General features: G+C 41.3%; 2 protein-coding genes across 11 annotated transcripts in view; both read left to right on the top strand.

Annotated features, from left to right (window-relative positions):
* Nucleotides 1–8967: 8967 nt before the first annotated feature.
* The window catches only part of LOC126992524 (failed axon connections homolog), an 11701-nt gene continuing 6664 nt past the window's right edge, over nt 8968–14004 (top strand). Inside the window, exon 1 of the mRNA XM_050851335.1 lies at nt 8968–9143. The gene's annotated coding sequence lies outside the window, so the exon portion shown is untranslated. The remainder of the gene's footprint in view (nt 9144–14004) is intronic.
* The window catches only part of LOC126992522 (uncharacterized), a 2032-nt gene continuing 1651 nt past the window's right edge, over nt 13624–14004 (top strand). For 9 of the 10 annotated variants that reach the window (XM_050851330.1, XM_050851327.1, XM_050851324.1 and 6 more), the window contains exon 1: nt 13624–14000. In XM_050851330.1, coding sequence (XP_050707287.1) covers nt 13624–14000 — 377 coding nt within the window. The remainder of the gene's footprint in view (nt 14001–14004) is intronic. The other variant, XM_050851331.1, reaches the window with a different exon arrangement.

Below are 14004 nucleotides of genomic sequence, written 5' to 3'. Positions count from 1 at the left end.
GGAAAGAAAGTGAAATAAATTATATGAATGAAGAAAATAAAAGAGAGAGAGAGAGAGAGAGAGGTTGATAATTTCCCAGATACAAAAGAAAGGAGGAAAGAAAAGGAGAAGGAGGAAAAGAGGAAAGGAAGGAGGAGGGAAAAAGTGCATTCCTGTAAACTCTTAAAAAACATGAAAAACAGGAAAGAGAGGAAAAAGAGAGAGGAAAAGAAGGGAAGGAAAAGGAAGGGAAAGAAAAGGAAAAGAAAGGAAAAGAAAAAGTATTCCTGTAAACTTATTGCCCAGGAAAAGAAAGGAAAAGGAAGGAAGGAAGGAAAGAAAGAAAGGAAGGAAGGAAAAGAAAGGAAGGAAGGAAGGAAAACAAAGGAAGGAAGGAAGGAAAAGAAAGGAAGGAAGGAAGGAAAAGAAGGAAAACAAAGAAAGGAAGGAAAGTGACGTGAGGGAAAAAAGAAAAAAAGAAAGAAAGGAAAAGAAATGAAGGAAAATTAAAAAAAAAAAAATATTCTCAGTGACAAACAAACAAACAAAATGTGATATCTAATCCCCTGACCCTTAACGCACACACACGCACACACACACACACACACACTCAAACATATGTGCGTTTCCTCATGTGCGGCTGGATCGGTGTATGTGTGTGTGTGTGTGTGTGCGTGTGTGCGTACATACCTCCCCAGAATTCAGGTTGACCGTGTGCGTAAAAACCCATGAGCGTAAAAACCGTGTGTACATATTCAGTGTAGGGGTTTTTAGGAGTTGAAATGCGTACATGACTGTGTGTGTGTGTGTGTGTGTGCGTGTGTGTGTACGGCGCCACACTGCCATATCCCTGTGTACGCCTTTTCCATGTCTACATAGATACATACATGAGTTCAAAATGTGTACATGCTATCTCTCTCTCTCTCTCTCTCTCTCTCTCTCTCTCTCTCTCTCGACTTTTGTGCCTTATTGCTGTTTTTTTTTTTTTTTTCCTCCTCCTCCTCCTCCTCCTCCTCCTCTTCCTCCTCCACCTTCTTCCTCCTCCTCTTCTTCTTCTTCTTCTTCTTCTTCTTCTTCTTCTTCTTCTTCTTTATTTCTCATTCGTTCTTTTTCTCCTCTGTCTTCTATTCTCCTCCTCCTCCTCTTCCTCCTCCTCCTCCTCCTTTTCCTCTTCTTCTTCCTCCTCCTCCTCTTCCCTCTTTCATTGCATTCTTCTCTTATTTTCTTTCTCTTCTTTATACTTTCAATCCCCTCCTCCTCCTCCTCCTCCTCCTCCTCCTCCTCCTCCTCCTCCCCTTTCATCAGTGCTCATTAGTGATAGATAATTATACAGATAGATAGATAGATATTAAGAAGTCTATTATTATTATTATTATTATTATTATTATTATTATTATTATTATTATTATTTTTTTTTTTGTGAGCCATTTCTCCTCCCTTTCCTTCCCTCTCCCTTCTCCTTTTCTTTCTCTTCTTTCTTTCCTCCTCCTCTCCTTTCTCTTCCTTTTCCTTCCTTTCCCATTTTCCTTCCCTTCCCTTCCTTCTCTTTCCTTCCCTTCCCTTCCCTTCCCTTCCCTTCCTTCTCTTCCCCTTTCCTTACCTTACCTAACCTTACCTTACCTCACTTTCTCTTTCCTTCCCTTCCTTTTCCTTCCCTTCCCTTCTCCTCCCTTCCCTTCCCTTCCTATATCCTCCCTTTCCCTTCCCATTTCTTTCCCTCCCATTCCTTCCCTTTCCTCCCCTTTCCTTCCCTTCCCTTCTTTCCTTCCTTCCTATTTCCTCCCTTCCCATTTCTTTCCCTCCCATTCCTTCCCTTTCCTCCCCTTTCCTTCCCTTCCCTTCCCTTCCCTTCCCTTCCTATTTCCTCCCTTTCCCTTCCCGTTTCTTTCCCTCCCATTCCTTCCCTTTCCTTCCCTTCCCTTCCCTTCCCTTCCCTTCCTATTTCCTTCCCTTTCCTTCCATTCTCTTCCCTTCCCTTCCATTTCCTCCCCTTTCCTTCCCTTCCCTTCTCCTCCCTTCCCTTCCCTTCCCTTCCCCTTCCTTTGTTAGTGAATAAAAGTAAGAATTTATTTAATATATTAATTTTATACATAACAAAATGGTATGATAATGATGATGATGGTGGTGATGGTGATGATGATGGTGGTGATGGTGATGATGATGGTGGTGGTGGTGATGGTGGTGGTTTTGCTCTCCTCCTCCTTCTTCTCTTTTTATTATTATTATTATTATTATTATTATTATTATTATTATTACTATTATACTCCGTTTCGTTCCGTCTGTCCACTCGTGAACGTGGATGTGTCACCTGTGGATTGTGAGTCCGTGATTGCCTGAAGATCAACTTAATATTTTCAGTGATGTATTTGAGTGTTTGCGTGTACATGAAACCCTCAAACCATTGTATATGAACCACAAACAGAAGATTTTCATGGATAATCTACCACACAGCACAGGAAGGAACAACTTGGATACATCAAACAGTGTAGTCCGATCATACTGGAACGACTCACAGCCTTCCAGACACCCATACTTCATCTCATTCAGGCTCATGAAGTGACACACGACTCTGCTAGTGTCTGTATTTAAGGAAGGTTGATGTTTTGCTTGTAAATAACATGGGCAGCTTAATATTCTAAATAGCCAAGCATTGCATTCAACAGTTATTATTTACTATTTCATGTTATTTCAATTATTAATCAGTATTTACATGCAGGAAATTATTAAGATATCCTTTATTTGCACGGTCAGAGCCAGGTGTGGTTAAATATACTTGAAATAAGCCATCAATCAATGAATTATAAAACCCACAGATGATTGGAGAATGACGCGGCTGTGTTGTTTGGTGCAAGCTTGTCTGTTCCTGTGTTGCTTGTGTGTTTGGTTATAATTTATCAATGCCGGGAACTGAGTTGTTTTTGTGTACATAAACATTCAAATATATTATTGAAAAACAAGCTTCAATGTCTATCACAGCAGTTGATTTTCACGCATTCACGGACTTGAAATGTGCAGTTGACGCAGCCATCAATATTGCCGCTGTGTTGGTGGACGCACGGAATGAAACAGACCATACCAGTGGTTCTTAATCCCAGGGGTTCTGCGAGCCAGTCTCAGGTTCAGCGAAGACCCTCCCGAAAGACATTGCACTTTTACAGTTGAATTCTAAGCAAATTTTCTTTCATATTCTTATGAATTAAAATGGAATCCATTCTTTATATTATCCAAAATCAATACACTCTTGAACTTTGAAGCAATTTTTCTTCCACTTGTATGTGTTTTTTTTCATACTTGAAGGGCTCGGCCACTGTGCAGAGGTTTGCGTTAGAGTTCAGCGCCTCAGAAAAGGTTGAGAACTCTACCACCTACCTTCCCTTCCTCCTCCTCCTCCTCCTCCTCCTCCTCCTCCTCCTCCTCCTCCTCCTCCTCTTCTCTCTCTTCCTTCTTTCCTTTGTTTCATTCTTCCATCCTTCCTTCTCCAATTCCTTTCTCTCACCCTTCCTTCCTTCCTTCCTCCTCCTCCTCCTCCTCCTCCTCCTCCTCCTCTCTCTTCCTTCTTTCCTTTGTTTCATTCTTCCATCCTTCCTTCTCCAATTCCTTTCTCTCACCCTTCCTTCCTTCCTTCCTTCCTTTTCCTCTCCCTATGTTTTCCTGACATTAAATTCCCGTACCCACTCCTTCCCTTACCTTCTCCTCCCTTGCCTCCTTCCTTCCTCCTCCTCCCCTTCTCTTCTTAAATCTTCCCTTCTCTTCTCTTCCCTTCCCTTCCCTTCCCTTCCCTTTCCTCCCTTCCATCTCATTCCCTTCCTTCCCTTCCCTTCCCTTCCCTTCCTTACCTTACCTTCCCTTCCCTTCCCTTTCCTCCCTTCCATCTCATTCCCTTCCTTCCCTTCCCTTCCCTTCCCTTCCTTACCTTCCCTTCCCTTCCCTTTCCTCCCTTCCATCTCATTCCCTTTCCCTTCCCGTCCCTTCCTTCCCTTACCTTACCTTTCACAAGAGGCTCTTCAAACATTCAAACTTAGGCCTCGAGACTTAAAAATACGGACCTTAAACATATTGGTGGTGACTCAGTATATTCAACATGTCAATATAGAGTTCCTGTATAGCATCTTCTTGCCCTCTGTCGGTCACCTGGCTCGCTGGGAGGAAGACAGGTGTGGTAAGCAGGTGTTAATTCTACCTGTCGAGCGATTACTACTATTATTACTATTATGATCATTACTATTTCTCTCTGTTCGCATTGCTTTTAGAAGAGGGCGAGTGTGTGTGTGTGTGTGTGTGTGTGTGTGTGTGTGTGTGTATATATAGGTAGGGATGAAGCCCTCTCGTGTGTGTGTGTGTGTGTGTGTGTGCGTGTGTGTACAGCCACGTAGGTTTTCTATACTCTGTGCTACCATGCTGTACAGACCTGAGTTGGTGCTCGGGAAATAAAAGTCAATTTGATGCTGGGTTCAAAGTTTGCTTCATCGACGGACACCCCCCACACACACACACACACACACACACCCTCACCCACACACCCCGAGCCTCCTTCATCCCTTCAACTCTCTCCAGTCTTTTTTTTTTTTTTATTTATCATTATTTTTTTACAGCATAGGAAGTATAAGAATCAATCAACTGCTTTAAAAATTGCCTTGAATGTTACTTTTTTAATTTTTTGTACAGCATAGGAAGCATAGGAATTGATCAACTTTTAAAAATTGCCTTGAATGTTACTTTTTAATTTTTTGTACAGCATAGCAAGCATAGGGATCAATCTACTCCTTTAAAAATTGCCTTGAATGTTACTTTTTTAATTTTTTTACAGCATAGGAAGCATAGGAATCGATCAGCTCTTTTAAAAATTGCCTTGAATGTTACTTTTTTAATTTTTTTACAGCATAACAAGCATAAGAATCAATCAACTGCTTTAAAAATTGCCTTGAATGTTACTTTTTTATTTTTTTACAGCATAGCAAGCATAGAAATCAATCAACTGCTTTAAAAATTACCTTGAATGTTACTTTTTTATTTTTTTACAGCATAGCAAGCATAAGAATCAATCAACTGCTTTAAAAATTACCTTGAATGTTACTTTTTTATTTTTTTACAGCATAGCAAGCATAGAAATCAATCAACTGCTTTAAAAATTACCTTGAATGTTACTTTTTAATTTTTTTTTACAGCATAGCAAGCATATAAGAATCGATCAACTTTTAAAAATTGCCTTGAATGTTACTTTTTAATTTTTTTACAGCATAGGAAGCATAAGCAACGATCATCTTTAAAAATTGCCTTGAATGTTACTTTTTAATTTTTTTACAGCATAGCAAGCATAAGAATCGATCAACTTTTAAAAATTGCCTTGAATGTTACTTTTTTATTTTTTTTACAGCATAGCAAGCATAAGAATCGATCAACTTTTAAAAATTGCCTTAAATGTTACTTTTTAATTTTTTTTTACAGCATAGCAAGCATATAAGAATCGATCAACTTTTAAAAATTGCCTTGAATGTTACTTTTTAATTTTTTTACAGCATAGGAAGCATAAGAATCGATCAACTTTTAAAAATTGCCTTGAATGTTACTTTTTTAATTTTTTTACAGCATAGCAAGCATAAGAATCGATCAACTTTTAAAAATTGCCTTGAATGTTACTTTTTTTTATTTTTTTACAGCATAGCAAGCATAAGAATCGATCAACTTTTAAAAATTGCCTTGAATGTTACTTTTTTTATTTTTTTACAGCATAGCAAGCATAAGAATCTATCAACTTTTAAAAATTGCCTTAAATGTTACTTTTTAATTTTTTTTACAGCATAGGAAGCATAAGAATCAATCAACTCCTTTAAAAATTACCTTGAATGTTACTTTTTAATTTTTTTTACAGCATAGCAAGCATATAAGAATCGATCAACTTTTAAAAATTGCCTTGAATGTTACTTTTTAATTTTTTTACAGCATAGCAAGCATAAGAAACGATCATCTTTAAAAATTGCCTTGAATGTTACTTTTTAATTTTTTTACAGCATAGCAAGCATAAGAAACGATCATCTTTAAAAATTGCCTTGAATGTTACTTTTTAATTTATTTACAGCATAGCAAGCATAGGAATCAATCAACTTTAAAAATTGCCTTGAATGTTACTTTTTAATTTTTTTACAGCATAGCAAGCATAAGAATCGATCAACTCCTTTAAATATTGCCTTGAATGTTACTTTTTAATTTTTTTACAGCATAGGAAGCATAAGAATCAATCAACTTCTTTAAAAATTGCCTTAAATGTTACTTTTTAATTTTTTTACAGCATAGGAAGCATAAGAAACGATCATCTTTAAAAATTGCCTTGAATGTTACTTTTTTAATTTTTTTACAGCATAGCAAGCATAAGAATCGATCAACTTTTAAAAATTGCCTTGAATGTTACTTTTTTAATTTTTTTTACAGCATAGCAAGCATAAGAATCGATCAACTTTTAAAAATTGCCTTGAATGTTACTTTTTTATTTTTTTACAGCATAGCAAGCATAAGAATCGATCAACTTTTAAAAATTGCCTTGAATGTTACTTTTTAATTTTTTTTTACATTTATCTTTACAGCATAGGAAGCAGCTCAAGGGGAAAAAATAGGAAACGATAATGAATAAAAAAAGCCCGCTATTCGGTATTCCTTCAAAAACGTTCAGAGGAAAAAAATGGGCCGAGTTGACAATGGGCCGAGATGGACGCACACACGTCAGAAGTATTGTTACCAGATTGTCGTACTCAGTTTCTCATATTTCCCGATTTCCATCCCCAAAACTGCTTCCTGGGCCACAATAACGACATTTATTTGTAGTTACTGTTGACATGGTTTATTATTCGTGTTTCCTGGTGATATTTATTGGGGAGAAGCTGGTAAAAATGTGATGCTCCGAGTACGATAATTTGACAATGGTGTTCACAAGAAGAGGCGTGGGGAGAAGAACAGAGTGGATTCAGAGAAGGAAGAGGAGGGCTGGAAAATGTGTTGGTTCTTAAAGAAATAATAAACAGAAATAAGAAGCAAGGAAAAGAGCTGTACCTGATATTTATAGATACTGAAAAGGCATATGACACAGTGGACAGAAGCAAGCTAATGAAATTGTTAAAGCACATTGGAATAGATAGCAAAGTGGTAGAGGTGATAAAGGAGATGTACAATGAAAATATGGTAAAATTCACTTTGGGAGACACCACCACAGACTGGATGGAGAACAATGTTGGAGTGAGACAGGGATGTGTGATGTCACCAACATTGTTTAACTTTTATGTAGAAGAACTCCTGGTGAAAATCAGAAAGTCAGAAAAAGGAGTAGGAGTAGGAGACAGAAAACTTGGGTGCTTAGCTTACGCAGATGACATTGTACTCATGGCAGAAAACAAGGCAGATATGGAGGAGCTACTGAGGATTACCAACGAGTATGGGAGGGAGTGGAAGATGAAATTCAGTGCCAGGAAATGTAAGGCCATAGAATTTAACAACAATGCCAATAGCCAGTGGGTCCTGGGAAACATCATAATAGAGGGAGTGGAGAAGTACACATACTTGGGATTGGAAGTCAGCAAAGAAGGAGTAGGAGGAGAGAAACAAAGGAAAATAAACGAAGGAAAAGCCAGGAGGATGGCGGGCATGATCATGAACGCAGGCAGCAGGACTATTAATAAATACGAGGTAGGCAGGAGTATGTGGAAGGGGATAGCGGTGCCATACTGCCTGTACGGGTCAGAAATAAGAGTACAGGGAAGGTGACCTGGCAAGACTAGAAAAGCTGTAGAACACCATGGCCAGATGGGGACTGGGTGCTCCTAGATGCACAGCCGTCGAGGCCTTAAGGGGAGAAATGGGATGGAGTACATTAAAGGAGAGAATTATAAAGGGCAAGATGGGATTTATGAAGAAAATCGAAGGACTAAGTGAAGAAAGATGAGTATAAAAGGTGATAACAGAGGACAGAACAACATCCTCATGGAAAAAAGAAATAGCTAGATGGAAGAGGAGAGAAAATCTTGAAAATGAGTGGAACAGAATGAGGGTTCAGGACATCAAGAAATGCATTGCCACCAATGGCCTGGAAAAATAGCAAGCAGGAGCAGCAGGAAAGTCGACTTTAAAATGGTACAAGAGAAAACAAAAGCCTGAAAGAGAAAATTGGTACCGGGGAGACTGGGGGAGTAAGCTGCTGTTCAAGGCAAGGTCTGGAACTCTAGAAGTAAAGGGGAGAAGCAGAGACGAGCAGGACCAAAACTGTAGCTTGTGTATAGGGGAAAAGGAAACAATAGAGCACCTGATAGTGGCCTGTGACAGGTATGAAGAGGAGAGGCAAAGGCTATTGGCTTCAGTAGTGGAAATTATTGGGGAAGAGGAGTGGCATAGCAGATTGGAGGAGGAAGACGGAGGAGTAAGTACCGTGTTAGGACTATATGGCAGTAAGGAGGAAGCAGTGAAATTAATACCTCACACAAAAATTTTCTTGGCATGTGTTTGGGAAAAAAGATCTGAACAGTAAAAGTGGAGTGAAAAGTGTACTAGTGGAAAATAGCAAAGCACATAGGCAAATAAATCTGGAAAAGAAAAGGACAGAAAACCTAAGTTTCAGGATGAAGTGCTTAAGAAAGTGATGTATACTGAAAAGAAAAGTGTGTAGAAGTGAAAAAGAAGAAAAGCGGAACGAAAGAAGGAGGACCTAAGAAGCGATACAAAGCGGCACAGGTCAAAAGAAGAAGAAGAAGAAGAAGAAGAAGAGGAGGAGGAGGAAGGGAGCCAGAGCAGCATTGCCAGATTGTCGTACTCTGAACATTGATTATTATTTTTAGGCTCCAAGACGGTCGTAACCAAACAGATAACGACAGAAAATTAAGGTTATCGTTAAAACAGTTAAATAGCGATGGTTTTCATATTTCTTGGCTGGAGCTGACAGATACTACGAACTCCTGCTCTTGCTCTTGCTGTACATGTGACCCGTTGGAGAGTCAGGCATTGCGGTGAGTACGATAATTTGGCGACTCGGGTCCAGAGTTGCGAGGGTTTTAAGGCTCCCTATAATAACTGACGTGTTTTGTGTCCTTTCCCTCGTGTGGAGCGTGTGGAGTGTGTGGCCGCTGCTCCTCCACCTCCTGCACACACCGGGGAGGAAGAAGAGGACGTGGAGGGAGGAGACAAGCGAGGTAATGAGAGTTACGGTAAATGTGTAGTTTAGCTCCGCCGCCTCTCAGTAGTCTTCATGTCGTGGTTAAAGGGCGGAAATATGTGCATGTTGACCTTCATGTGGCCTCCATGTGGTGATGAAGGCCAAGCCAACATGCCCTCCACCGTTACCGTTGATGAGGCTTCAGGCCCCGCGCCGCTGCTGCCAAAACTCTAGAATCACACCCAATGAGGAAGGCAGGGAAAGCTTTCATTCCAAGCAGTTCTCAAGCTTTCTTCTTCACTCCTTGGCCTCCGAGTAGCTTGGTTGTCTCCATGGTTGTGGGTTTGAGGTTCTGTCTAGTCTTGTTCTTGATGGTTCTCGCGTGTGGCAATACAGCAGCTTTTGGTAAGTTTTTCACACATCTTTTGGTGTTATATACACGGTAAATACTTGTTGTTGATGCTCTCTGCACTTTTCAATTGTTTTCTTTATGCCCTTCATCATGCTGTCTGCTCTCCAGCGGCGTTCTGTCTCTTCTGCGTGTCCACCTTCCCTTTTCCTGTAGGTCTGTACAAGGTGCCTTTCAGCTGCCTGCTGCATGATTGCCTCCAAGTTGTCCAGGGCAGTTAATTCATTACTCTGGGTCTATTTGCCTCATTTTATTTGAATTAGTTTTTACAATATTGTGGTTGAGAACTAGTAACTGTGATATACTTGTGTTGCCATTTTTGAAATTTTCAGCTGTTTTTTGGTATTAATTTTGAAGCGTGTTTCTTTGAGGTTGTGATCTTTGTGTCCCGACAGCCCCGCCGGTGCTGTGCAGAAGTGAGGGTCTGAGGCGGTGCTGTGCTCAGCGCTCCCTGCGTCCTCGCTGCCGCTGACTTCTGCTGCAGTGGAGGCTGCAAGGCCGGGCAGCAGCCTGAGTGGCCGGGACCAGCAGGAGCAGACTGCCACTAGTGTGAGGGTCAGGGGTGATCAGAGGAACCACCACCACCACCACCACCACCACCACCACCATCACCACCATCACCACCACCACCACCACCACCACCACCACCACCACCACCATCACCACCACCACCACCACCACCATCACCACCACCACCACCACCTTGCTGCTGGCACTTCCAGATATAAAGGAAAGGAAAAGTTTGAGTGCAAGAAGACTTGAGACTGAACAGGTCCACTAGACACAGCCTTGCACACACTGGTGAAGGAAACCATGAGTGCCAAGAGTGTGGGAAAAGACTCCCTGGGAAGGGTGACCTCACCAAGTACACCCACACACTCTGGAGGAAGACCTCATGAATGCCGTGACTGTGGCAAAAAGTTCAGGTACAAGAGTGCCCTCAATAGACACACCCTTACACACACTGATGAAAGACCTCATGAATGCCGTGAGTGTGGCAAACAATTCAGTAGGAAGAGTACCCTCATCACACACACCCTTACACACACTGGTGAAAGACCTCATGAATGCCATGAGTGTGGCAAAAAGTTCAGTATGAAGAGTACCCTCAACACACACACCCTTACACACACTGGTGAAAGACCTCATGAATGCCGTGAGTGTGGCAAAAAGTTCAGTAGGAAGTGTGCCCTCAACGCACACACCCTTACACACACTGGTGAAAGACCTCATGAATGCCAAGAGTGTGGCAAAAAGTTCAGTAGCAATAGTCACCTCATCACACACACCCTTAAACACACTGGTGAAAGACTTCATGAATGTCAAGAGTGTGGCAAAAAGTTCATATACAAGGGTAGCCTCAACAAACACACCCTTACACACACTGGTGAAAGACCTCATGAATGCCATGAGTGTGGCAAAAAGTTCAGTACAAAGAATAACCTCAACAGACACACCCTTACACACACTGGTGAAAGACCTCATGAATGCCAAGAGTGTGGCAGAAGGTTTACGATTAAGTCTGAATTGAACAAGCACATCTTCAGACACTCTGGCCTGAGAGAGTTCAAGTGTGATGTTTGTAAGAAACATTACAAGACCAAGCAGGATATTGCCAAACACATGAAGATCCACTTCCCCTGAGGTGCTGTGCTGTGCTGCTGTATGTGGTGGTGGAGGGCAGCACTTGGTAGTTCTGCCGATGGGCCTGACCATGTGGCTGACTCCCTCGATGCATCACCACAAGACGAGGCTGCCCCCTGTGGCGGGTGCTAAGAATTACACAGCTCTGGGCTGGACACTGTGGAAGGCTTATCCTCTGGCCTTGCTGTTTTGTCTAAAGGGGCAGAAGGAAGCTGTGGTCCTTCAATGCATCACAAAATCAGTTTCTCCACCTGACAACTTGACACAATCTTCCAGACGTGTTTCCTGTTCTTCGATAAGTCTTGCCGCCCCTTCTTTTGCCTTAACCCGGCAGCGTCGGCGGACCCATTTTTGGGCTCCCGCGAGTCGGTCCGCGTGAAACGGTGGACCCCAAAAACGCCTAATTCGAGCTAATTGTAGGCGGTGGTGGCATAGAGCAACCCACCATGCATGCCCTGGGTCATTGTGGTGGGTGATTGATCTTGAGGTGGGCTTACTTGTCATAGGTGGTGCTGTTAGGTCATGGCAGACTGAATTAGCTATCCACACAGTAAGCACTTGTCAAATTCTCTAAAGTAGACAACAAGCGACTCTCGGCTAGATGCCACGGGTCACGAGACTTCATTCTGTAACAAACATCACCCAACAAGAATGGAGTTTGAGTATAAATAGATATTTTTAATGGCTTTGTGGTTATGAGAGGAGCACTCTGATATACGTTCCATGCTCTTTTCTTAGTCTCAAAATCCAGTGTAATGTTGATGTTTCTCGGGGACTTCTCGGCTTTCCCATCGCCGAAGCCCACGAGTTAACAGTGACTTGAAGTGCATTGAAGGGAACGACAAAGATGGTGCTGACGATAGATCCAAAACAGCATCACTGGACGGGGAGGCGGCGGCAACAGAATCAGCCATCTTTTTCTTCTTCAGGCAAGAGTGATGAAAGAAATTGTGAAATAGGGTTGCACCGATAAGCAGTTGGGCCGATTACCGATTACCGATTAATCGGTTGCCAATAATCGGCCGATACCGATTAATCGGCCGATTACTTTGAAATTGTAAATGAGATTAATATTAATATTATTACTGGAGTGGATACTGATATCACAAAGTTAGAGACATACCTCTACTCTCATGTTTACAACTTTGTTTACTGGGCAGCTGTCATCTTTTGTATGGAGAGCAAATACTTCTTGTAATTTGTTACTTATGATTTGGCAACATCCTGATTTTAATGTTAAAATTTGTCAGTTTTCTCGTTCTTGTGGTGATCGTACATATATACAGATGCTACTAGAAATGGTAGTGTACAGAGAGTTTATCAATCTCTCACGTCTTGTTCTGATTTACTGTGTTTTACACTGTGTTAGCTTAATTCTAATCTAAAAACACGCTTGTTCTAATTTTTCTATTAGTATACTATAAAATATGCAGAATGATTACGTATATATTAATTTGATTAAATAATAGCTTTGTGTAGCTACAATGATGAAAAAGTTACATAAATATTGTCCATCAATTAGGTAGAACTGAAAATGGTATGAGGGTATCATACGAACTCTGTAACAGAACGTGTCCAGTACCAGTACGGTGAACATCAATGACCACTGGCCAGTGTTGCGCTGTCTGCCATAATTATGGAATTCTGCCATAATTTGGCACGCGTTTGCCATCTGCCATACACTGTCTGCCATCTGCCATAATTTTTGGGGAAAAAAAGTTCTTGAGTAGGTATTGATTCATGTTTGCCTCATGAAGGGGAAAGGAATGACCGCGAAATATCTCTCTCAAATAATTAATGAATTTGAATTGTCTAATGTACATTTGCATATTAACTTGTTTGTAATAAATGCTGTGGAAAGGTGTGTCAAGAGTTTTGGTAACATCACCATCCTTATATCAATATTAATGATATTGTGTTATGTACATTGCACCATAAAAGAGAGAAAAAAATTTTGATAATCGGCCCGATTAATCGGCCAAAAGGCCGATTACCGATTAATCGGCAAAATGGCCGATAAGGCCGATTACCGATTACATGCCGATTAATCGGTGCAACCCTATTGTGAAAGAAGGAAAAAGTTTGAAATGGAGAAAAAGTAACCTTGTGAAAACCAAAGGAAGGGGAGAAGATGAAAACCAAACTAAGGTGACATAAAGGAAGAAACAGAGAAAAGTTGAAAATTCATTAACATAAAAGAAAGGAAGAAATGAGAGGATAAAGGGGAGAGAAAAAAACTATTGTGTGTGTGTGTGTGTGTGTGTGTGTGTGTGTGGATATCTAGGTTTTCTATACTTTGTGCTACCATGCTGTACAGACCTGAGTGTGTGATCATTTAATAAAGTTACTATGATGCTGTTAAAAGTTTCCTTCATCGACCGACGCCCCACCAAGCAGGACAGTAGCATGAGGGAGGAAGAAGAAAAATAACCCCCCATATCCCCCTTCATTCCCCCTGCCCTCCATGGTGTATAGACTTGACCCGTCCGCTGCGATTGGCACGGATTTTGCCTTCACTGGTAGCCTGGTAACATACACTCCCAGGTCTTTCTCTGCCTCTGTGGTGGATAGTGGAGTGTTTCCCATGTGGTATTGGTGTGCTGGATATCCCTTCACTGGTAGCCTGGTAACATACACTCCCAGGTCTTTCTCTGCCTCTGTGGTGGATAGTGGAGTGTTTCCCATGTGGTATTGGTGTGCTGGATATCCCTTCACTGGTAGCCTGGTAACATACACTCCCAGGTCTTTCTCTGCCTCTGTGGTGGATAGTGGAGTGTTTCCCATGTGGTATTGGTGTGCTGGATATCCCTTCACTGGTAGCCTGGTAACATACACTCCCAGGTCT

The sequence above is a fragment of the Eriocheir sinensis genome, unplaced genomic scaffold (assembly GCF_024679095.1).
Source record: "Eriocheir sinensis breed Jianghai 21 unplaced genomic scaffold, ASM2467909v1 Scaffold486, whole genome shotgun sequence".
Lineage (NCBI taxonomy): Eukaryota > Metazoa > Arthropoda > Malacostraca > Decapoda > Varunidae > Eriocheir > Eriocheir sinensis.
Note: the sequence above shows the minus strand (reverse complement) of the source record. Positions and strands in the feature narration are given on the sequence as shown.